At 46.8% G+C, this 25,271-nt stretch overlaps 1 protein-coding gene across 5 annotated transcripts in view; it reads right to left on the reverse strand.

Annotated features, from left to right (window-relative positions):
- The window catches only part of FAT3 (FAT atypical cadherin 3), a 669,818-nt gene that overhangs the window by 49,403 nt on the left and 595,144 nt on the right, over positions 1-25,271 (reverse strand). For all 5 annotated transcript variants that reach the window (XM_011286534.4, XM_019811654.3, XM_019811655.3 and 2 more), the window contains 6 exons: positions 15,770-16,159; positions 13,027-13,241; positions 11,633-11,770; positions 10,284-10,427; positions 6,796-6,993; positions 2,915-3,713 (listed from right to left, as the gene is read on the reverse strand). In XM_011286534.4, coding sequence (XP_011284836.3) covers positions 2,915-3,713; positions 6,796-6,993; positions 10,284-10,427; positions 11,633-11,770; positions 13,027-13,241; positions 15,770-16,159 — 1,884 coding nt within the window. The remainder of the gene's footprint in view (positions 1-2,914; positions 3,714-6,795; positions 6,994-10,283; positions 10,428-11,632; positions 11,771-13,026; positions 13,242-15,769; positions 16,160-25,271) is intronic.

Below are 25,271 nucleotides of genomic sequence, written 5' to 3' on the forward strand. Positions count from 1 at the left end.
GAAAATAGGACTGGACCAGATGACCTTTTGAAGTCTTCTTACTACTAAAATCCAGTATTTTATTTTACAGCTTAATTGTAAGAGTGACTTGAAGGTAAGGAGAGGCTCTGAGGTGAACCTGAAACTATGTACTGTCCTCTCTGAGGAAATGCTCACTTTTTAAAAAATGTTTTTTGTTTATGTTTGAGAGTGCAAGCAGAGGAGGGGTAGAGAGAGAGAGAGGGAGATACAGGATCCCAACGGGCTTAGCCCTGACAGCAGGGAGCTCGATGTGGGGCTTGAACTCAAGAACTGTGAGATCATGACCTGAACCGAAGTGAACGCTCAACCGACTGAGCCACCCAGGTGCCCTGGAAAAGCTCACTTTTCAAACCAAGAAGGCATCTTCGTGGGATGCCTGGGGGTTAAATCACAAAACCTTTTGGCACTCTGGCTTTACCGGGAGTGGAAAGGTTTGTGGGGATCAGAGAATAGGAGTTCTGGGCAAGGTCACCACCTTAAAAACTTACTGCATTTAAAACATTATTGTCTCATGAATTTTTCTCATGATTTTTCTCTCCAAAAAAATCACCCTCTAAATTCCTTCTTTCAAGAAATTCTGCCATGTCTGCCTTTCTCTGTCTTCTCTTGATTAACTCCTACTCATCCCTCAAGACCCAGGACATAGACAGTGCGTGGTACAGAAATGTCCGCAGAAAGCTTTTCTCTGGCCATACATAGCAGGGATTTTGTCTTTTCTACTTCCTAGCATTTATTATGACACCATTATTGCAAATAGGTCCCTGCAAGCTGCCCTTGTAGTAGTCAGCTCCTAAGGGCAGGGACTGAGTCTTTTCCACTTTGGATCTTTATAACTTTTTTTTTTTTTAATTTTTTTTTCAACGTTTATTTATTTTTGGGACAGAGAGAGGCAGAGCATGAACGGGGGAGGGGCAGAGAGAGAGGGAGACACAGAATCGGAAACAGGCTCCAGGCTCCGAGCCATCAGCCCAGAGCCTGACGCGGGGCTCGAACTCACGGACCGCAAGATCGTGACCTGGCTGAAGTCAGACGCTTAACCGACTGCGCCACCCAGGCGCCCCTTTATAACTTTTTTTTTAATGTTTACATATTTTTGAGAGAGAGAGAGAGAGAGAGCGCTGTGCGTGAGAGAGAGTATCAGAGAGAGAGGGAGGGAGACACAGAATCCGAAGCAGGCTCCAGGCTCTGAGCTGTCTGCACAGAGCCCGACATGGGGCTCTAACTCACGAGCTGTGAGATGACAACCTGAGTTGAAGTAGGACGCTTAACCAGCTGAGCCACCCAGGCACCCCTCCACTTTGAATCTTCAGTGCCTAGCACATTGCTGCCGCCACAGATTTTTGCTGACTGAAATGAGTTCTCAGAGCACAAGGATTAATTAGCTGGTTTAGTTTCTCCTGCAGGGTCTGCCCTGTCCTGTTCAAACCTCTTTTGAACCCTGCCGTGAATCACTGCATGAAGGCCATAGCAGAGCTTTGGTGCATAAATCAGTTTGCCTACAAAGGAAATTTAGGGAAAGCCGGGACAGCTGGCATTCATAAATCCTGCATGTTCGTGGCATCTGCCAGAAATACGTTGCATCTAGCATGCATGCTTTGAGTTACTTTGGATCTAATTTACATACTCAACAGGTCAGACGTCCCTGCATCTACCTGATGAAAACACAGACAGAATTCACTGGGTACCACCCGGTGAGTGGCTGGCACTTTTTGGGCTGCTTGGAAGCTGTCAAAATGACTCTTGGAAGGAGCTGTGATCTCCAGAGCCCTCCTCTGATGAGCTTATTTTTCAAACTGCAACGAAGAACTTTCTCTAAGAGAAAAGGCCAGGGGCCCTACCTGTCCCCAGTTACCTAAAGGGATGTTTTACAAATGGCCTCTCTTTTGGCCACAGTCCCTTTGGGCCGAGTTCACGCTGGCTAGAAAAATTCCGGGTGTAATTTTCCTAGAAGAGAGCAGTGAATTTATGGCTCCGCATGTCGAGAGGAAAAGAGGCAGAGAGCAATACTTCTCACTGACCACCGTGGACACGTGACTCTGCAGCTATGGCCTCTGCCCAGGAAAGGTCAAGGCTCAGGGACTCTAGTTACATCAGCAAACTTGAGCCACTCCATCTCTGCTGCTCTGACGGCAGAGTCCATCCCCTGGCTGTGCTCCTCTACGTGGCGCCCGTTTTTCACTGAAGCACATCTAACTGCCTGCACCCTCTGCAATAGCTTCCTAATTTGTTGCCCTGCCACTGGCCTGGCCCCGGCTGGTCTGTCCCCTCTGCAGCCGTCGTGCTCTTTGTGCAGAGCACGTCACTTCTTCCCTGCATCTCGGCCCATGGCTCCTCCTGCCTTGGGACAACTCCTACAGTGTTCATCCCGGCTAATGGCTCTTGTGTGAACCCTGAGCCTGCTCACGGGTCTCATTTGTCATCGTGCCCTGCCTTCCAGCGACAGAACCTCTCTCCCACTCCCCTGCTGGGGGCTTCTCTCCTGCCCTGAACCTTCCTCATACGAGCTGCATCCCGGCCTGGAATATTCTTCCTCCCCTACCTCTTTCCACCTGTCTGATTCCTACTTTTCCTTTATCCTAGCCCATTTGGAAACCTTCCCTCTGGATGGGTTCTCTGGCAGGATTTGGTACTTCCCCTAACAACACTCAACACACGGGCTCCTGCTGGCTCGCTCGCCTGGGCAGCTCAGTAGGCTGTACGCTCCGCGGAAGTAGGGGCTGAGCTCGTCCCATTTACCCCCGGCCCCAGCATCTCTCACGGTGACCTGGTGCATCGTAGGTGGTCAGGAAATACTATGTTGGATGAGGGAACGAACGAATGCATGCTTACCAGGAATGGCGGCCCAGCCTACTCAGATCATGGGAGGTGGGAGGGAGCTGCAAGCCACACTCACCGTTGCAGGTGCAGCGCACATTCCTGTAGAAACGTGGGCACACAAAGCTGATGCGAGCCGTGCTGTAGGTCATGAGTGCGTGGGAGTCCAGGGACAAACCTTGCTCACAGTGCTGCTCCTGACAGTCCAGCCCCGAGCAGTTTTTCTCCAGGATGGCCGAGATGCGCATGACGTTCTCCAGATGCCTCCTGGCGTTGGACAGCTTTTGGATCAGGTAGGCTGGCTTATAGAACTCACTGCTGTGCATTTCCACCGCAAACAGCATGTCCAGCTGGTTGGTCCCCGCCACGGGCTGGATGCTGATGATGCGCAGGCTGTCCTGCTTCTGGGTGAGGACCGCGTTCCGCAGGGTGCGCCGGAAGCCATGCATGTGCAGCCCCACGAAGTCCTCAGGGGACACGTTCTCGAAGCGGATGGTGACGGTGTTCTGCAGCATCTCATGCACCAGCTGCTCCACATGCACGACCACATCGATGGGCACCTGGAAGCGGCCGTCACTCACTGACACGTTCAGGACGTACTTGCCGCTGTCCAGGCCTCCCAGGGCGATGATCTTCCCATCGTGACTGTTCACTTTGAACAAGCTTTTCTGCTCCGATTTCAGGGCAAACGTGAGCACATCATACATGTCTTGATCTGTGGCATGGATCTTCCCAATGACCCCACCAGGAAAATCATCCTCCATGGTGACAATGAAAATTTCCAGGGGAATGGCTGTGGGCTTGTGGATACTTTCCTCGATGACCCGCACGCGGATGTAGGAGTGAGAAACTTGCTGCGGTTTGCCGGAGTCTTTTGCCTAAAACAACCAAGAGGGAGAAAGGCAAGGAACTAAGAAAAATCACAACACTTTTAAGAACAACAAAACTCAGAGAGAAGACGTCTACTCCTCTACCCGTGTTTGCTTCTTCCTCCGTCCCCTGTTACTGTTCTGCAAAATGCTGAGAGCGTGCATTGAAGTAAGAGGAGTGATTTATCAGCTTTGGTCCTTACATGCACACTCTGTTATGGACAATAAAATATGTGCACACAGTATAGCCGTTGGGGGTGAACAGGGAAGGAGAAGGGAGGCTGCTCTGAGATCCACATGCCCACCACACACTGGCCTTGTTTTCATTTTGAACAGAAGCCACAGGGGACATCGTACATAAAGTGGTGTTCTTACTTGAAGGAACAATCTTTGCAATTCTTTCCTTTGGATTGGGCCAGAGGACATCTTTCTGTAGGCTGAAGAAATAACATGAGGTGTGAATTGCATAAATTAAGGTACAGAATAAAAAAATGGAATGCAGAAGGGAAAGATAGGTAGCCTGGAAAAGCTTTGCCTTCTTTCTACGTATGAGAATTGACAGAAGAAGCACCCGATGGCACATCTTTCCTGAACCCTTCTGTGCGCAGCATGGGGGTAGCCAGTGCTGTAGAACTTCAGACACGGGTAGATTCCTGTGGACGGGGTCCCCAGGGAGGGTGTCTGAGGATGGAGGGATGCGGTGGACCTTGGAGGTCAGATGAAATCTGAGGAGATATGTCCTCGTATGTGGAAGGCAATGTAAAAGCAGGGACTTGGGCATCACGTGGACCCGAGTTCAAATCTTGACTCAGGCACTCACTACGTGTCTGGCCTTGTGGAAGTTACTTAACATTTCTGAACTGAAATGTCTGCGCCTTTAATATGACTATAATAGTAGAACCTACTTCACAGGATTCTACTACGGTGGGGATGAAAAGACACCGTGATGGCAAAGTGCTTAGCACAGGCCTGACCCACGGAGGTACTTTGTACCTCAGAGTTAATGTGATTGTTATTTTTACTATTAAAATCACCACATACTTTATGTGATCAACCACATGAACCAGAGATGCTGACATGGAAAAGTCAGGTAGGAAGAGATAAGTTAGCAAATGAGATTCAACTTGAAGTCAGGCTGTGGAGGGCCTCAAAGGACAGGGATAAGTGTAGACTTCACAGGCTAGAGGTTGCCCACTCAAATGTCAGAGAGCAGAGAGGTGACAGAAAGGCATGGCGCTGCTGGGTGGAAGGTGATAGATTAGAGGACCTGTAGACTGAGCAGGACTGGAAAACCATGTCTGCCGAAGGATGTCAAAATTGAAAATGGGAGAGAATGGGGCCGGAGTTCGGCCTGCAGACCCCACATCTTCAGGCACTAGTGAGCCACAGATGGTTTTAGTTTAGGGAAGGAGTTGGTATATTTTTTCTGTAAAGGGCTAGATAGAAATAGTTTTAGGCTTTGGGGGTTATATGATCTCTATCAACTAATCAACTATGGTTCCAGTGTGAAGCAGCCAGAGCATATGTAAATGAATGGGTAAGCCTATGTTCCAATAAACTTTTATTGATAAAAACAGGCTAAGGGCATGATGTGTTTGGGGCTGTAGTTGGTTGAGCCCTGGTTCAGGCGGGCTGATATAACCAAAGTGGAATGATTACTCAGGGAGGGGTGTAGGGATGTATCAGAAAAGAATGAGGCTGAAGCCAGAGGAGTCACCCAGGAGGCTCCTGCAACAATGAGTGAACAGGGAGGTAGTGAATGAAGTGGGGCGATGACAAATGACATGTAACTGATGCATATGGGGACCTTATGAAGGCAGAAACTCAGGACTTGGTGGTAATTTAACATTAGGGACTAGGAGGGGAAAGTTCTCTATGGTGTTTCTAAGGTGTGAGATGTGAAATCTATTCTCTAACAATCAGAGAGGGTAAAAAACTATACCAGCTCCTGTGACAAGGCACTGAAAGTCTGTCCTTGCTCTTGGTACCTATACTGTGATATAAAATTATTTACGAGGGTGCCTGGGTGACTCAGTCAGTTAAGCGTCCAACCTTGTCTCAAGTCATGATGTCACAGTTTGAGCCTTGCATCACGCTCTGCACTGACAGTGTGGAACCTGCTTGGGATTCTCTTTCTCCCTCTCTCTCTGCCCCTCCCTTGCTCTGTCTCAAAAATAAAGAACTAAATAAACATTAAAAAATATTCACTCAACATTGTTGGAGGAGTGAGTGGCAACCAAAGCATTCACTGGCATGCTCAGAGCCAAGAGTCATTAATTTGGAAGGTCACATAGAGCAGTGCAAGCCATAACTTACCAGAAGAAATAATGAACATAATGGAATGTGACACACATATAAAGGGTTATTATTGTTATTATTGCCACCATTAATAATGACTTTAGGTTGCCCTCTGTGGCAACAGTGAGTAAAAAGTCACTTGGTTTCACTAATGGGACCCAAATCTTGGTACTGGCAAAATTAATTCCTGGGAACTCATTTCCTGCTCTTATCCACACCCTTTGCATACCTGCCACTTTTGCCCCTTTGTCCCATTTCATTTTACAAGGCCATTGACCTTGAGGAAGCTAAAATGTTGGGAGACCACTGCCATCTGAGTGCTTGGTCCCCTCCTGCCTCACTGGGAAAACTTACCAAGCAAAGGTCTCTTCAAAAGCAGAGGCCACGCTATGTCTCAATCATATTAGGACAAAGATTGGAAGCTTTGCCAAGTAGAGTAATGTGGCAAAGTCTACTCAGTATAAAGCAGCAAGCCTCGACCAATTAGTTGTCTTTCTGGGTCAATTAGAACCCTAGGAATTTTGAGAATGCAGATTCGGGCCCAGTGACTGTCTGCCTGGTACACCCTATGGGAAAGTCCCTTCTGAACAATGACGCTTCCCTTCCTTCCTGTTCAATTTCACACAAAGAGGCCGCTTTTATTGGTGTGAAATTGAATTTGAGATTAAAAGGGGAACATTCCTGCATGGTAATGAATTATGTTGACTTGCTCCACAAAGAAAAACCATCCACGGGGCACGGAAACCAGCAAAAGAGAAATCCAGCCTGATGTGGACAGAGGATGGGGCCGTACCTGGACGCACAGCACATATTCCGGAGACTCCGTGTGCCCGAAGACCACAGCTGACCGCAGGACCCCATGTGGGTCCAATATGAACTCCTCCTCTTCGTTTCCCGACAGGATAGAGAAGGAGAAGGGAGGCCCATTGTGAAAGGAGTCTCTGTCTGTCACCACCAGCTGCAGAATGCTGGTGCCTACTGGCTTGTTTTCCTGCATAAAAGAGTATATTAAAAAGGAAGATAAAATTACACCTCTCTTCACATTTAAAAAAAAAAAAAACCCGTCATTACCGGCTAGAAAACAGGGCTTTCAGCAGAAGGGATTCCCTGTAATATTATCTTGTCTTCTGAAAATATGCTGGAGTCTGTAAGCGTCATGCTCCACATCTTTGGCTGCCTCCCCACAACCGCCCCGTGAGACAATGAGCTGCGGGAGAGAACACAAGAACTTCGCACTGAACAGGTTCATAGGGTCCCAGGATGGTGTGGCCTCCATCTTGTCCTTTGTAGGCTGGAAAGGCCCTGGGTTCACCTAAGCAGCTCTGGGAACATGTGGTGCCCACGAGCCTCTGTGACTAGGTCGGAAACCCTCTCGGGCCAAGGAAACATCGACCTTTTGGGACAGGAAGGCACTTCGTCACACTTGTCACAACACAATCATGCTGAGCCCTAACACTGTGACGCGGTGTCACAACATCAGACTTTGGCGGGGGCACATCTTAGCAACTTCCCGGTAAACACACGAAGGCATACGCCAGGTGGAACTAGGGCTTTGCATCTCACCCCTCAGAACACAGTTTTCCCGTCTTTCTTGAGGACAGGGAAAGCGAGCACACTATTTCTCGACTTGAGAATGGAGAGAAAGAAAACCCTTAAAGTCATCAGAATTTCTGGAAACCCTGATGTTTTTATTCAAGGATTATTTCGCAGAACCTTTCTGCCTGTTCCCCAAAATAGAAACACAAAGGCTCTTCTTGGGTTGAAGGTTCTCCTCACTCCAAAAACGCCAAATTGAATTCCTCTGGAGCCCAGGCATTGGTTTTCTTGCCCCATTCTGTTTAGACTTCGGCATTACCACAGCTTGGGCCTGAAGTCAGTTTCATTAGTTCAGGCCTTCTGATGACACTGATTTAGCATTAAATAAGTTTGGGTCACAGAGATGGAGACCGTGATACACGGCAGTTTGGACGGAGTCGTGCACGGGGCGGGCACGCTTCAGCTTGCTGTGCTGAATTAGTCTTATGAAAACCATGTGTTGGAAAAAGCAAATTGTCCTGGCTTGGGAAAAGGGAGGAACAGTTTTTGAAGGAGAAAGAGAAAAGGACCTCAAAAGACGTCTTACTTTGTTCCTTCTCTCAAGTGGCCTTTTGGTCATCAGAAACTAGACCCTGTTTCCCTCTGGAATCAGCCATGGCACCGCCTCAGCCCCATGTAGATTTACTATTTCACAGTGACAGCATGCTCAGCACCACACAAAATAGAAGAGTTATTGATTTGTTTGCTCACTTTATAAAGGCCATTTCCTCTACAGGAGAGAGACACACAGAGAGAGACAGAATGTGTGGCCCAGGGGTCACCATCTGAGAAAGAAGGGTGAAAGAGAACACGGACAGGCCCCGGCGCTGCAGATAGGAGCCGCGGTCACTGCTCATGGCTGCGATTCTCGTTTCTTTCACTGCTGGCTTCCTGTTGTGCATGTGAAAACAGGCTGTCAAGCTGATCGATGTGTGTCATAAAACCGAATGTTGAGTGGGCAAAGCCCATTTTGTTTTGGGGCGAGCACACCGGCCGTGCGAGGCCGACAGTGCCTCCGTGGGAGTCGGTCCTGGAGAAGGGCCATCTGAGAGAGACAGAAATGGAGGAAGGGGCAGCCCCTAGGTGAAGCTGTGCAGAAGCAGGAGGGGGACAAGAGTGCACAGCCGCTGGAAAGACCATCAGAGAGGAGAGGACGACCTGAATACCATTGCTGAAGGAATCCGATTTCGTTGACAAGGTGGCAGGAAAGAGGCTGGGGCTGCTTGCTTTACGAGGAGTGCCTCTCCGCTCCGCCTGACTCCTGGACATCTCAGAGTTGGGGAGCCGGCCGTGACGGCCAGACTAAGTCCTGATGTTGTTCCAAAGGGGTCTCTCAAGACCTGGCTCGCTCTCATCTCACCTTCTCCCCTCAAAGCCTTAAGACCCCATGGGAGGTGATTCTGAGGCCAAACTGGATCAGGCAAGAGCTGGTTCTCAGGACTCTCTGAGGCCCCCCACAACACGTGTATCAATCGCTGTTTCCTCTATGTCCTCCACACTGACAACATTCCTGGACTGGATTCCCCGAGTCTCCAGTGGTCAGGAAGAGGTCAGCACTGTGCTCATGAAACATCTTTTTTTTTTTTTTAAACGTTTATTTATTTTTGATAGAAACAGAGCATGAACGGGAGAGAGGCAGAGAGAGAGAGAGGGAGACACAGAATCTGAAGCAGGCTCCAAGCTCTGAGCTGTCAGCACAGAGTCTGATGCGGGGCTTGAACTCACAGACCGTGAGATCATGACCTGAGCCAAAGTTGGACACTTAACTGACTGAGCCACCCAGGCAACCCCGAAACATCTTTTGAAAAAGAAAAATAGATGGGAAGAAGAGTCATTCCCCCTGAGAATAGAATGCCAGCTACTCCATCTTGCAACCTAATTTTAAGGAGCAGGTGGATTTAAAGTGCTAAACAAATTGCTTATGGAAGATTGATTTTAATGAGTAGCAGCTCTATCCTGATGCCCAATCTCTTTTGGAGAGATGAGACGGTTTGTATCAATCTCCTGCTGTTGCCAGAATAGCACAGAGTAGCTGAAAGGCAGCCTGTCCTTGTGAAGAGGATGGGTTTTGCAGAACACTGACTTGAGTTCAAACCCCGATTCTACCACTAAGCAGCTGCAGGATCTTGGGTGAGCTACTTAGCCCCTCAGGCCCTTAGCTCCTTCAGCATAAAGTGGGGGCTGCCCCAGCCTCTCACTTCACGAGGCTGTGGGGGGGACAGGTGGCTCATGTAAAGCACCCGACACTTGAGAGAGCCCCGTCGGCAACAGTGCTTATCACTATTTATTAGTCAGTGGCTGTGGAAGAATCAGGCTCTCTTCATACCCGTCTCATGATGGCATGAATTGATATCAGGTAAAAAAAACCCCCAAAAACCATTGTTTTAATTTGTGAGTAAAATGAGGCGCCCGGGCGGCTCAGTCAGTCAAACATCTGACTTTGGTTCAGGTCACGATCTCACGGTTTATGGGGTTGAGCCCCACATCAAGCTCTGTGCTGATAGTTTGGAGCCTAAATCCTGCTTTGATTCTGTTTCCCTCTCTCTCTGCCTCTCCCCTGCTTGTGCTCTCTCTCTCTCTCTCTCTCTCTCTCAAAAAATAAATTAAACTTAAAGGACTAATTTACAAAAATGGTAAGTAAACCATCGCAGAGGAAGAAGGCTGGGCACGCAAGGACAGGTGACTAGCAGGCAAGATGTGGCTCACCTGAATCACAGCAGTGTAGTTAGCAGGGGTGAACACCGGGCTGTTGTCGTTCACATCAGAAATATCAATGTTGACGGTGGCAGTTGATGACATTGCAGGAATGCCACTGTCTACTGCCTGGACGAGCAGGGAGTATCCAGACACCTGCCAAAGCACAGAGGGCCGACAGTGAAGACGGACAGCATCTCCTTCAGTCTGCACACACTCAGAAGAGCTGCGGGAATGGCTGTGCTTTGCTGAAGATCAGCCACCTTCCCTCTTGGTCCTCGAGACCAGGGATTTGCAATGTCGGCACCCCTGACATCTGGGGCCAAGGTAATCCTTGGTTGCCGGGGGCTGACTTGTGCCTTTGTAGGATGTTTAGCAACATCCCTGGTCTCCACCCACTAGAAGCCAGTATCACTTTCTGCCCATTTGTGGCAGCCAAAAATGTTTCCAAACATTGCCAAGTGTCCCCTGGATGGGGCGTGGGGGTGAAGTGGGGGGTGGGGATGCACAAAACAACCCCTGGTTACAACTACAGTTCTCATCCTGTGTTCAAACACGACAGCTGTCACCCTGATCTTCCTTATCAGTTCTGAACTTCAGGAGTTATGGGGATATATCACCTAAAGAGGTTTTCCTGCTTTGGAGTACCGCTACTATGACATCTCTTCCTGTAATTTCACTTTGAAGACATGTATTTTGGGTCACAAAACACAATGTTTAGAAACTTTGTTTAACGTTGGTAGAGGAGTTTTCTGGATCATTCTTTCTGACCTAAATACCTTCAGATGCTCCTTTTATATCTGCTCACCTAGTGCTAAAGCTGTGGATGAAACCAGGACCACAGGATCCCAATGCTGAAGGTACTTTCCTGCCTCCTAGCTCTGGGAAGGACCAAAATTCAAAGCATCCAGAAAATTACACCTTTGGGGGTGTCTGGGTGGGTCAGTCGGTTAAGTGTCCGACTTCAGCTCAGGTCATGGTCTGATAGGTTCGTGAGTTTGAGCCCTACCTCAAGCTCTTTGCAGTCAACACGGAGCCCACTTCATGTCCTCTGCCCCCTCTCTCTGCCTCTCCCCCACTCGCTCTCTCCCTCTCTCTCTCTAAAAAATAAACATTACACGAAGAGAAAGATACATCTTTGCTTTCTCCTTTAAGACACCCATAAATAAGAAGCTGCTAGCATCTATTGGCAGAAAATTCTTTCAAAGGTCTAACCCAAATATGTCATGCTGCATTTCAGCCTATCCTATTTACTCTCGTTATTTGGAATGCAGAATCTTCCTACTTTTACTCATGGAGCCTGAGCGGATTCCAGTGAAGGGATGGGCATGGGTGGGAGGGGCTGGCCTAAACTAGCTTACCCGTTCACGGTCTAATTTCTTCTTAACCTTTACAAGTCCCAGGACAGGCTCCACAGCAAATTCATCGTCCCGATCTCCGTTCACAATGGAAAAATGAATCTGTCCATTGGGTGGGCTATCTGCATCTTCTGCTATTAGCTTCATGGGACACAAACCACAACAACAACAACAACAACAACAAAAGGCATGACATGAGAGACAGAGAAAAGGTTTATTCTAAGGGTCCCGGGTCTTATAACTGGGCACAGCTCTGGCAGTTTTCTTAGAGCTCTCTATGCTCACGTGCTAGCCATCATGCCCCCGGCAGAAGAATGGATGGCTCGGGTGGAGGAGGGAGACACCACTACTGGAGCAGCCACCTCCTTTCCAGTAGTTTTTGTCTGCCTACAGCCTGATGCTTGTCAGGCATGATTTTCCTTGGGCCTTGAGCCACTGAGGATAGAGATAAGCTCACTGATAGAGCCACTGAGGATAGAGCTGAAGCTCATAGGGGGAGTTTGGTGATTCTTTCCCAATTCTGCAAACAGTGGTCTCTGCCACTGAGACAGACATTCTCTAAATTCATGCGCCTCTGTGTTAAGGAAGCCTGAGAAAATTCCCTTTCTCACGTGGCAAACACACTGCCCTGCTGCTCCGTATTGGTGATACTGGGATTTATATGCGTGAAAGTGGTCCTGGGAAGTCCACCTCTGGTGTCTAAAAAATGCACACCGACACCTGGTGCTGCAGGAGCCAGAAATAAGGATGGATGGGAGGGACCTGTCCGGTAGGGGTGGTGATGATGGTAGGGATGGAATTCACTGTTTCCAAAACGTAATTTGTAAGTCTGAGAGAGCCCATGTACTCTTTACATGGCTTGCTCTTACTGGTATTAGAAAAAATTCCCTCCAGAAAGAGCTTCTCTAAGAGTGGCCAAGCAATCTTAATCTTGCTCCCAAATGCAGCTGTCCTACTCTGTGTGCGTGTGTGAGTGCATGCGTGTGTGTGTGTGTGTGCGTGTGTGTGTGTGTGTGTGTGCATGCGCGGGGTGGGAGGCAGACTTTCTTTTATCCTTAGCCACCTAATACCTTCTTATCTAAGGTCACAAACCAGTGGAAGCCGTCATTAGAAATATATTCTGTGGTCTGTTTTGTTTTTTTGAACAACATACACTTTCAGGAAGAAAGTAATTATCAGACACTTAAACTTTGGTATAAATGAATTTATCAGACCCTTCCAATGTACAGAAGGAGAAAGAACAGTTGAAAGACTGGTGACTGACTAGAGTCCTCGGGGACAAAAGGACCCATAAAGAGAGAGCGTGACAAGAATCTGAGACAGACTTTGCTCACGTTTTTCACTCTCTTTAGTAGAATTATTAGTCCCAGACATCTGGATCTCCCACTGGCACCTACCAAAATGACAGAGTCCCCGACCAAGGCATCTTCACTTATGACGGCACTGTAGACATCTTGGCTGAACCTGGGAGGGTTGTCATTCACATCCGTGAGGTTGATGCTGACGGTGGTCACGGCACTGAGAGCTGGGGTGCCCCCATCTTTGGCTTCCACCACCAGGTAAAACTTTTTGCATAATTCATAGTCCAGCACTTCAGAGACAGAAATACCCCCTTTGAAGAGAGATTAGGAAAAAAAGATTGGTCAGCGGTTCCCCAATCATGACAATATTTATCACATCATCTCCAGCCAAGAATTTTAGACATTCAGGAATTTGTTTATTTAATGCCCTGCTGAAAGCATCTCAGAGTCTGATTAATGCTGTCAGTTAAAACATAGCTATCCATCAGATGCAACACTGAGGAAATAAAGTCTTTGAATGTTTCTACAATACTTTCTGAACTTCTCTCAAGCAGCCTGAAAATCTTCGGCATTATTCACCCACATGCCTCTAGGGAGAAGGGCCAGAAACCGGCATCCCTGATAAGCGTCTCCTGATGATCCCTTAACTGGACCCAGGCAGACGGAAAATGAGCTGAGATGTGTGGATGTGATTGCACGATCCTGTCCCAGATCAGCAAGTGAATATCTGCAAACTTCACTGAATTCAATTAACCACGAACGTGCCTTGCCAAGTTACAGTGCGCTTATCTAAAACCATGACAGCACAAAGAGGGCAGAGATCTCAGAAATCTCAAGGTACAGTGACCTAATGAAAAGGAAATACCTGGGATTAGTGGCCAACTAATAAGTGTGAGTTCAACATCCACAACTACAGAACAGAGGGAACGTCCACGTCCTAAAGCTATTTAAGTTAAGCCAGTAGAACAAGTAGAAATGCCCTGGCGGGGTGCCACCTCTAGGAGGGGCTCTATGAGTGCTCTTCCTTCCCATTCTATCCCTTTCTGGCGAGGTGACTCAATTCTGCATTCTGCACTTGGTAACTGGTCATTGTACTGCCTGCAGAGCAGATCTCAAGGGCATTCGTGGGCATTTCTACCAACTGGAAAACAATCATTAGGACCAAGGTCAGTATGTCACATCCATTCACATTTCCAGACAGGCACCTTCTCTAGCTGCTAAAGCTGCCCTTCTATTTAAGGTGAGAAACAGAAGTCATACCTATAACAAGAGCCTCTTTCTCCCCATAATTAAGTTTTCTTAGCAATTACCACCCTTAGTGCTTTGTTTTGTATCCCAGTCTCGTTATGTAGTGCCAAATTTAAACAGTACTTAACCATTTCCCCGTGGTGTTCATATACAATGGCCATAACTAGACAGACTAAGTCTAACACGTATTTAAATGAGGAAAATCCCATACATTTTAATTTGAAGTAATGACCTTAATAAACAGAGGTACTGCTGGGAGAAGCTGCTAATGCAATTCTTCCATCGCTATTTCCACCTCCCTACACCTAAGGGCAGGAACGGTATCTCCTTATTTTGCACCTCCCCCGACCCCAGCATAGCAGTGCTCTACAGAGGTGAAAGCACGTATCCTAGAATCAGGAAGATCTGAGCTCAAATCCTGGGTCCTCTACTGATTCACAGTGGACAGTGGGGAACTTAACCTCTTCGAAGCTCTGTTTTTCTCATATGGAAAATGCGAGAAATAACCAATGAATTAATAAGAGTCTGGCGTATTCAACCTGCTAAATAGATGTTGCTAATTATGAGTTTCCTGTTCAGCAAGTGCATTTTTCTCGTGTGATGACGAGCGAGTTGCGTCCGATGGACGCAAAGTGCGAGAGACTTATCTTTCTCACCTGAAAAATGGGATGGCTTTGATTATGACTATTCATAGGGAAATAGGTAAATGAATGAGATTATCCATGAAAGTGCTGTGAAAATATGAATACAAACACTAGGAAATACATAGTGGAAAGGGTGAGTATGTTTACTCTCCCAAGGATATCCCAACTTGTTTCTTGAATCACCATCTTTATTTTATTATCATCTTTATTACCCGAAATGCTCCCAATAGTTAACTCCCTAATAGAAAGAAAGGCCTAGGGTTCTCCTTTTGTTCTCTTGATTTATTTCCAGGCGTGTTTTCCCTAGGTGACGCCACATGGCCCCTGAGTTTGAAAAGGGCGTGGTGAGAAAGGACAGTGTCCTGACTGGGAATTGTGGACAGGACTCATACAGAGCCGGTTCCAGCTGACTGGGGTGCACAGTTGAGAAGGCCTGCATATCACCACGCACACCACTTAGCAATGTCTTCTTTGGCAGGTGACCAGAGAGTGGCAGCCTGAGCGTGGACACGGGCACTGGGATGCTCATCTCCAGGAGCACTTCCAAACACATAAACACATGATCCAAGTAAAACAACCCAAAATGAAATCGAGCAAAAACAGAGAAGAGAGGGAAAGAAGCAAACCCTTATGCTCGGTGCGCAAATATTATTTCCTGTCCCCATCTATGAACCGCCTTACTGCTCCCAAGCCTTCCTACGAGAAATCCTGGAGCCCACCTGAAGGTCATGTATTTTCCCAGTGAGCCCACAGCCAGGAGCTTACAACTTGGCAGGGGGCAGGCGCAGAGGCAGAGTGTCAGAAGGTACCCTGGGGTCTGCGTGATGTGCTTCCACTGGGAGGGAGGAAGAGGAAGAAGCAGAGGCCACCCAGAGGGCAGTTAGATGGTTAGGAGAAGCAGGGGAAAAGTGAAGCTGTGAATTCTAAGCAGGTTGCTGTTTACCCACCTGTCTTTGGGTTGATTCTAAATCTCCCTTGTTCATTCCCAGACCGGATTTGATACGTAATCTCGGCATTTGTGCCAATATCTTTGCTGGTGGCAAAAACAGCAAGCACTTGGGTGCCAGGGGAGGTGTCCTCAGGCACCGTCACCAGGTAGTCCCTCCTCTCAAACACAGGGGGGTTGTCATTAATGTCCAGGACAGTGATGGTGACCGTGGCAAGAGAGGAGAGAGCTTGGCCGGGGCTCTGGTCGGTGGCCTGGACGCTGATGTTGTAGGAGGGCTGCTGCTCTCGGTCCAGCGGCTGCTCTAGGATAATGATGCCTGATGAGCCGTCGATGGAGAAGAACCCATCGGCAGAGTCGGCCAGGGAATACACCACCTTCCTGTTGATGCCTGCGGGAGACACAAGAACGTTAGCGAGAAGAATGCTGTTCGATGACGGTCTGCACTAGAATATCATGGCTACTCATAGAAAGAAGATCGGTAATGACAGAAGCCAACAGCTTTGGTCCTACAAAAGCATAAAAATGTACAGGGACACCTGGGTGGCTCAGTCAGCTAAGCATCTGACTCTTGATTTTGGCTCAGGGTCATAATCTCACGGTTCATGAATTTGAGCCCTGAGTTGGGCTCTGTGCTGATAGTGCAGAGTCTATTTGGGATTCTCTCTCTCCCTCTCTCTCTGCCCCTCCCCAACTCGCTCTCTCTGTCTCTCTCTCAAAATAAATTAATAATAAATGCCTTAAAAACTGAAAAGCCAAGAGATCCTCTCTCTCTTTCTCTCTCGCCCTGTGCTCCTCCCTCACTCATGTGTGTGTGCGCCCTCTCTCTTTCTCTCAAAAAAACATTGTATGTGGGGCGCCTGGGTGTCTCAGTCGGTTAGGCGTCCAACTTCGGCTCAGGTCATGATCTCGCGGTCCGTGAGTTCGAGCCCCGTGTCGGGCTCTGTGCTGACCGCTCAGAGCCTGGAGCCTGTTTCAGATTCTGTGTCTCCCTCTCTCTCTGATCCTCCCCCGTTCATGCTCTGTCTCTCTCTGTCTCAAAAATAAATAAACATTAAAAAAAAAAACATTGTATGTAAGTAACATATACAACTAATTAAATACAACATATACAACAATTAAATAATAAAAAAACCATAAAATATTGGCAACAGATATCATAAATAGTTGGGTATTCTTCATATATTAGAGAACCCCATGCATCTTTAAGAAAAACTCTAAGGTGCCAATAAATACGGGGGTAAAGATGTGCCACCAAAAGAGAAATACAAATTAATTACTTCAAAAAATGTTTATCTGGAATCTATCTGTCGCTACTCCAGGTGCTAGAGATTTTAGCAATGGACAAGAGTCAACCATTTCTTGAGGAAATTATTACACTTAGTGGGAGTAAGTAATAAATTAACAATAAAGAATCCGTAAAACAAATGGCAGGTTAGGGGGTAAAAAGGAAGAAAAAGCCACAGGGGGGACCAGGAGTGCTTGGAGGAGAGAGAGTTTGGGAGATGGAGGGGAAGGTGGTAATTTTAAATAAGGTGCTCAGGGAAGGACTTGGCCCTTGAATAAAAACCCAAAGGAGGGGAGGCAGAGAACAGTGCAGATAATCTGGGGAGAGAACGTGGCAGGCGGAGAGACCCCCAAGTGCAGAGTGCCCCTCTGGCGTGTTGGAGGGCACTGTCGGGAAGGCCGGTGCGACTACAGTCAGGAAGCAAGAAAGAGAAGATGGTTTCAGGGTGACAGCAGGTTGGGGAGCAGCCCACGTGGGGTTGCGGTGCTGAGCCAGGTAGCCAGCCGAGGGCTCTGAGGCAGGCAGTCATGGGGTGTGCCTCAGATTTTAACAGGATCACTCAGGCTGCTGGTTGTGAAGAGAAGGAAGGGCGGCAAGCGAGGAAGCAGGGACAGCTGGCTGACGCCCGCGGGAACGCAGGCACGTGACAGTGGTGGCTTGCACTGGCGGTGGCCTCTGAGTGGTGAGAAGAGGTCAGCTTCCGCCCTGTTCTGAACACGTAGGTGGTGAGAAGGGAGCGATCCCGGGTGTGTTGTCAACTTGGAGGTGGTGAGAAAGGACTGTTTTCTGCCGTGAGAGAAAGAGAAGATCCCAGGATGACTCAGAGGGAGCTGCCGTCGGCTGGGATGAAGGACTGCAGGAGGACAAGGATTCGGATGACAGACTAGGAGCCCCACTTTGGACAGATTAAGTTCAAGATGGGCATTTTATATGTAAGCGGATACTCAGGTAGGGAGCCGGTGTAGGAGGCTGGAGATCAGAGGAGAGTCCACGTGGAGCTATGAATGTGAGCGTCACCCGGTTCCAGGGCCACGTGGAGCCATGAGGATGGCTGGGGACATAAGAGAATGCAAAGAGAAAAAGAAATGCAATGGCCAGTGAGCCTGGAGCACTCCATCAAAAAAGGGGGAAGATCTACTGAGAGGGTGGCCTCCAGCTCTGTGATTTAAAGAAACGCACTTATTTATCAAGACGCCATTTTGCCTTCATATACATGAAAGCTAAAACATACCAGCCGGGAGACGTCCACCAACAACCAACAAATTAGTGGTTGATGATCAGATTGACTTCTGGTTCTGAAGACTGATTGAACTGTTTTCATCAGAGGATCTTAGGACTTCAAAATGATTTACGCACCCCCAATTCACTAGGTGTTAAGATTTCTAAGAGGCAAAATATAACATCTTTGTAGGCTGAAAAAGCATTACTTTGATCCTAAATGCCTTAATGAAGACAGTCATTAATCAAGGGTTTTTAGCTATGACCACGATCTAAAAATGCCTTTTACAAATCACAGACTTAGAATGTAAGCTCTTAGAGGGGAGGGCCTAACTCTGTGTATAACACCTCGCCACGGGGTCAGACATTCGGCAGTAATAAGAGTTAAACACTTTGCTCCCCCAGTATGTAATTTCCCTTAAGCCAAAATTCCCAGCAAACCAATAAAATCATCTATCTGGAGGGAATGACATAAATTGCATTATGTGGCTTTAACCAAAAGGTCAATACTGAGAGCTTGTTCTTGGTTCCATTCCAGAGAGTCCATTTTTTCCAGAGTTTCATCATTTACTTTTATTTCTCTTTCAAAACAACTACCCTGTGATATATACACATCAGCTTCTGGTTTTATTGGTGCTGGGATTAAAAACAAGAAGGTTCTCCTCTTCCTCGCTGCCCCTTAAAATAAGGCCCCAGAGCAGACATTTTAAGGATGCCTTCTGGCTCTCCAAGATTAAATTCTTCAACATCAACTCCTGGGGTGAATATACATAGTGTTGCAATAACCCTGCGGGGGTGGGGGGGGTGGGGGGGGTGGGGGAGTGGGGAGGGATGGGAAGGGGGCAGAGCTGGTCTTGTGCCTAGAAGCTGCAGTGACTGATTAGAGGCTCTCAGGACACCCCTCAAAGTCACAGAAACAGATTTATGGGAATACATCAGCGACTGACATCAATACACCATGCAGGTTTTCAAAGCACACGCATTGCCTGCGGATTTGACTTCCACCCCCAGCGTAGGGAACACCACTCTTAGGAACAATAAGTTGGGGCAGGAGATCCATGCAGGATCCTTCATCTGAGCATCTCCTGACAAGACCCACTTCGCAGATGCATAAACCAAGGACTGATGGCTTGCCTGCTGCCACTAGCGTTTTTAGGTAAGCATGAGGGAAAAGCTCCTGTGTTCCCTTTAAGGATTTCTGGAGATGTGCTCTTGGACACGCTTCCCCTTCAGACCTAAAGATCATTTGGGAAGAAGAGCACTTCCGACTGTTCTGAAAGCGGTGGCTTTCAGGCTGAGAGCTGAGTGTTAGGAGAGGCAGGGGTCGAATTTGCACGCTGCTGTTCTCTGTGGCCACAAGGCCTGGAGGGAAGGTGCCCCTAATGGCTGCCTGTGTTTCTTTCACTAGGACAGACAGCTGAAATCTAATTAAAACTATCACCTATGTTCCTGGTCTGCCTCTCTCTCTTTCAGCCCTATTCAGAGGTACCCGGCTTTGCTCACATCCCAGAGCAGGAGATGCTGTGTTCTCTGAGCTTCCTGCTCAGCGGGCTAGCCCTGTTGTCTGAGCACTGCATTTACAAGGCTGACATTAATCAGCCACACAAAGACCACGGCTCCCCTCCGGGCAGATTCTGTTAATTTAGATTCGGAGGCAGGGTTTTTCTGCTTTACCACAGCAGAAAAGCATCCCCTCCCCCCACCAAGTTGCTGACCCAAACTCCCCCCCGCCACTTCCCATACATTCTGCTTCTGACAATATCTTGGGCATTCACACCAGGAGGAACTGGGAGATTTATTGTTTCCTTCTCCTTTCTGTTACCAATCAGATTGATAGGGAAGCGAGACCAGAAAAGGGGGAGGGGAGAAAAAAAAAAAAAAAAAACCTCAAACCACCAACCCTGTTAAATGCCATCACTTATGATCTGGTAGCTCTCAAGGAAAGAGCGGAATATATTTTTGGAATGTATTAACATTCCCATTTAGACCCAATTGCCATGGATTTCAATGATTTCTAGAAATAAAGCCGGACGGGTAAAGGCCAATTTGGAGGCAGTACATTTGGTCTAGCGCTTGGATCTTTGCTGTGTTACCAGGTGATGGGTGCTACCTTTGTTAAATGAATGCAGGTCATGCCACTAAAGTGGTAACTTTCTATCCAAGGGCATACGATAAATTCCATCCTTCAAATCACCATCCCTTTGCTACATACCCAGCAAAAAAGATGAACCTGAGTAAAAAACTTGCTTGCTAATTGGTCTAATGCTTTTACTGCATGCCACGGTGTGTTCTATTAAGGTATAACACTAATCTATCATTTTGCGTCTGTGTTTTTAAGTATGTAATTCTTTTCTCCAATTTGAGCCTAATTTAATGAGGACGGAGCTACTTAGCTTCCCAAAATGCTGAAATGACAGGCTACCAAGAGAAATATGACTTTCATTGCAAGTGAAGTTTCTGCCTGCTATAATTGTGGCAAATGGAGCAGGCAGGTCTTCAGAGGATTAAAATCAAGTAAAAAGAGAATGATTAAAATCCCTGTTTGCTGAAAGGAAGCAATAGGTAGTGGCATTTCGGAGGGTGGGGTTGGAGGAAAGAAATAGCACAGAAAAATTCCCAGTATGGGAAGGCAGTGAAACTCTGAGGTGGGTTGCCAAGGGTATCTATATTTCCCTTCTTGGAAGGTTTCTAGATGGAGGTTAGGTTCCTCTCAATTCAGCCAAATAGAGAGATGAGCTTTTTAGACATCGGATAGCACATAACAGTTGAAGTTTTGAGTACTTTCAAATGAAGGCAATATGGTCCAGTTCTGGAAGACAGGAGACCTTGCCTCTAGCCCATGGTTTGCCCAAGCTATACCCGTGTGCTTGGATAGGTCATTTAACCTCTTCACTGGGCCTCAGGTCTCTTCAATTTTAAAATGACAGGGGGCTGGGCACCTGGGTGGCTCAGTTGGTTAATTGTTCAACTTCGGCTCAGGTCATGATCTCACGGTTCGTGAGTTTGAGCCCCACATCGGGCTCTGTGCTGACAGTTCAGAGCCTGCTTCAGATTCTGTGTCTCCGTTTCTCTCTGCCCCTCCCTTGCTTGTGCTCTGTCTCTCTCTCTGTCTGTCTCTCTGTCTCAAAAATAAATAAACATTAAAAAAATTAAAAAAATAAAGAAATAAAATGACCGGGCACCTGGGTGGCTCCGTCGGTTAAGCATCTGACTCTTGATTTCATCTCAGGTCATGATCTCGTGGTTTGTGAGTTTGAGCTCCGCCATCAAGCTCTGCACTGACAGTGTGGAGTTTACTTGGGGTTCTCTCTCCCTCTCCCTCTCTTTCTGCCCTTCCCCTGCTCCCTCTCTCTCAAAAAATAAAGTAAAAAAAATTTTTTTACTTTAAAATGACAGAACCCAGATCAGGTGAGGTCCAAGATGATCTTTCAGACTGTACTTCATTTCCAAATGAAACTAATAGAGCTCATTTCATTTATATTTCCAAAGGATCATCTCCCCACCTTCAAAATGCTCATTAAGCTGCCATGCCTGGGCATAAGTGGGCTGTAACACCAAAGTCCAAATTAGGCCTATCCTGACAGCTCTTGGAATCTTCTGGATGGGAAGAAAGCTCAGTGCAGCAGATTCATACCATTCAGTTAAGTGTTCAGAGTTCACACATACAGCTTACAGCAAGGCATTATTACCTCGGTGAGAGATAATGCTCTCTGCTAGGATCATTCCCAGGGATCTAACCCAGAGTCAGAAGAACTCAGCTTTATGTTTGAGATTGTTACAGGTGTTAGAATCAGCACCAAAACCAAATGCCGTGAGCAGTCAACACAGAAGTACCTTGAGATTTTTTTTAACGTGGTCTTTGGAAAACGTTTTCTGCCCTCCTCCTAACATTGAGCTCTCTGAGCTTAAGGAACCCACGAGAGCTCTGTTAGGCTGGCTTTGGGGTTTTGGGTCAGCAGCTGCTGTGACTCTGTCAGGGCAGGGCCTTGTCTGTGACATTCACACGAATATCCTCCAGCAACTGTACAAGGTCCGGTATGTAGGTGACACAGTAAAAATAGGGGCTGTGCTATGTTCCTGTAAACTGGCTTTTATAAAGGGATTTGAAGTCATATGGAATAGGTATCCGGGGGAAGGAATGATCTGAAACAATTTCAACAATCAGACTCTAGTAACCCTTTTAATTTTGGTTCTTCTCACTTATTTTTTTTTAATCAACTTTATTGGTATACTGAGGTGTCATAATTTATGTACAAAAACATGAACAGATTTTAAGTGTCCAGCTCATAAATTCTAAACACGTACATATACCCCCGGGGAACCATGGCCCTCACTGACATATAGAACATTTGAATCACCGCTTAAAGGTTCCTCATGTTCCATTTTCCATTTAGGTCAATACCCTGATTCCACACCCAGGCAATCTAGTAACTTTTAAAAAACTGTTTATTTACTTATTTTTGAGAGAGTGAGAGTGAAAGCAAGAGCGAGAGAGAGAGTGAGAGAGAGAGCGCAGGTGAACAGGGGAGGGACAGAGAGAGAGGGAGACACAGACTCTGAAGCAGGCTCCAGGCTTTGAGCTGTCAGCACAGAGCCCGACACGGGGCTTGAATTCACAAACTGTGAGATCATGACCTGAGCCGAAATCAAGAGTCTGTCGCTTAACCAACTGAGCCATCCAGGAGCCCCTAATAACTTGTTTTTGAACCAATACTTTTCCTGCTTTCATTCATATGTATTCATCAGCACCAGAAATCCCGCAAGTATATTTAGATCTCACAGTTTCTATGACCCAAGCTTGGTGATTAAGGCACGCTCTTATTTAAGCAATAAGGATTATCCTTTGAAGAAAAATGATCAATGAAGCTTCGGTTCTTGACTATGTCATTGCATTCTTTGGTTATGGCCTCATCCTTCAAAGACAGTAGATACTTCTGAGAAGTGGAAGGGTTCTGTCTTTCTCACAGGAGACACTGGACACGACCCTTCCTTTTCATAAGGGCTTGCCAAGTGTCACCTGTTTGACTACTCTAGGCACCGCATTGAGGGAAAGTGGAGCCTGAAAGACACCATCTCCAAACCTAGGAGTTTGACAGCTTGATGAGTAATTATTATTATTTGAAAAGTTTTATTTATTTATTTTGAGAGAGAGAGAGAGAGAGAGAGAGAGAGAGAGAGAGAGAGAGAGAGAAAATGAGTGGAGAAGGGGCAGTGAAAGAGGGAGAGAGACAATCCCAAGCAGGCTCCATGCTGTTAGTGCAGAGCCCAACATGGGGCTGAAACCCACGAACTCTGAGATCATGACGTGAGTCAGGTGCCCAAACGAATGAGCCACCCAGGCGCCCCGATGAGGAATTATTTAAATTGAACGGAGTTTGCTGCACATCTCCCCTCAATTTCTGTCTCCCATCTGAATCAGAACCACCAGTTCTTTAGATTTGCCTTGGAGAGGTCTCCTTGCTATCTTATGGCCAGCTCTCACCACCAGGTGAGGCTCCCATCTTCTCTCACCTAGACTGTTGCCAGAGACTCCAACCTGCAGGCTGCCTTCGACTCTCTCTTCTCCTGGCCAAACTTAAGCAGAGGTCGGTTTCTAAAGCTCTGGATCCAGTTTTGCCTCAGTGGCTCAGTGACTTCTGACTTCTTAGAGTCAGAAGTAGAGACTTCTAAGAATGGCTTTCCAATCCTTTGCCCTCTGGTCCCAAGCCAGCCTCTCAGTGTCATCCCCTTCTCTCCTTCCATTGTGTGTTCTCTATTCCAGCTACTCCTCAAGACTCCATGCACACTTACTCCCCAGTCCTCCGCACATGCTTTTCCTTCCGCTCAGAATGCTCTCTTCCCCTCCTCCCTCGTCAAATTCCTACCTATTCTGGGAAGGGTCTCCTCTCCACAGCTTCCTTAATTTCCCAGTTATTCTTTCCTGTGTGCTCCCTTAATATTATTTTTACATTATCATTAGTTATACTTATGGCCTCTCTCCTACTAGATTAATGTATCTTTTACGCAGAGGGACTGTGTCTTATTATTTCTGTAGTTCAATGCTGAGTCCCGGGCCCCACATCAGAGAGTAATGAACACTGAACTGCAGAAGTGACCAGGGGATCAAAGCGAGAGTATTACTAAGACAACAAATGTAGGTGATAAGCACTCTACACATCCATGGCCACTACAAGTATATGTGTTAAAGAATGAAGGACCCCAAAAGGGTGCAACACAGAGGAGTCAGGAATCTTTACTATCAAAAATGTACATAAAACATTAATATATAAAAACTATATAAAAACATTCATATATAAAAAACTATTGCTTACTGGATGCTTGCATTTGTGAATAAAATTGGTAACTACCCAATTTGTCAAGAATGAGAACTGACTGAATAAGTTATAGGACACTCAAATCATAGAATACTGTATATGTTGCCATATAAAAGTATAAAAGAGAACATAGAGACAGAAATATGTTTGTGAGCCAGTGAAAAAAGCAGGTTACAAAACAATATCTAGTTTATGAGTCCATTTTTGGAAAGAAAAATGGTGGAAGGGACTTCATCGAAACAGCAACAGTGGTTAGAATTGACTCGTTTCTCCTTTTGTCTGTCTTTCTAGATTTTCTACAGTGGACACAGATCATGTTTCTAGTAAGTAAAAAAACTATTACAAACATCATGTAATGGAAAATTTATCACCAATTTTGGAGAGCAGTCAAATTTCTGAGTTATTTTCCAGGCCAGTTTAATTCTCAACATACATACCATTTGAAATAATTGTAGAAAATGATACTTATGTATTATATTAGCATTCTTTTTCTGGATATTTCCATTCCTCATTTTGTGTGTGTGTGTGTGTGTATGTGTGTGTGTGTGTGTACTCAGAAAGACACTGACTTTACGTAGAAAATATTTTTTGGGGGGTGCCTGGGTGGCTCAGTCAGTAAGTGTCTGACTTCAGCTCAGGTCATGATCTCACGGTTCGTGGGTTCGAGCCCCACACTGGGCTCT

Source organism: Felis catus, chromosome D1, assembly GCF_018350175.1.
Source record: "Felis catus isolate Fca126 chromosome D1, F.catus_Fca126_mat1.0, whole genome shotgun sequence".
Lineage (NCBI taxonomy): Eukaryota > Metazoa > Chordata > Mammalia > Carnivora > Felidae > Felis > Felis catus.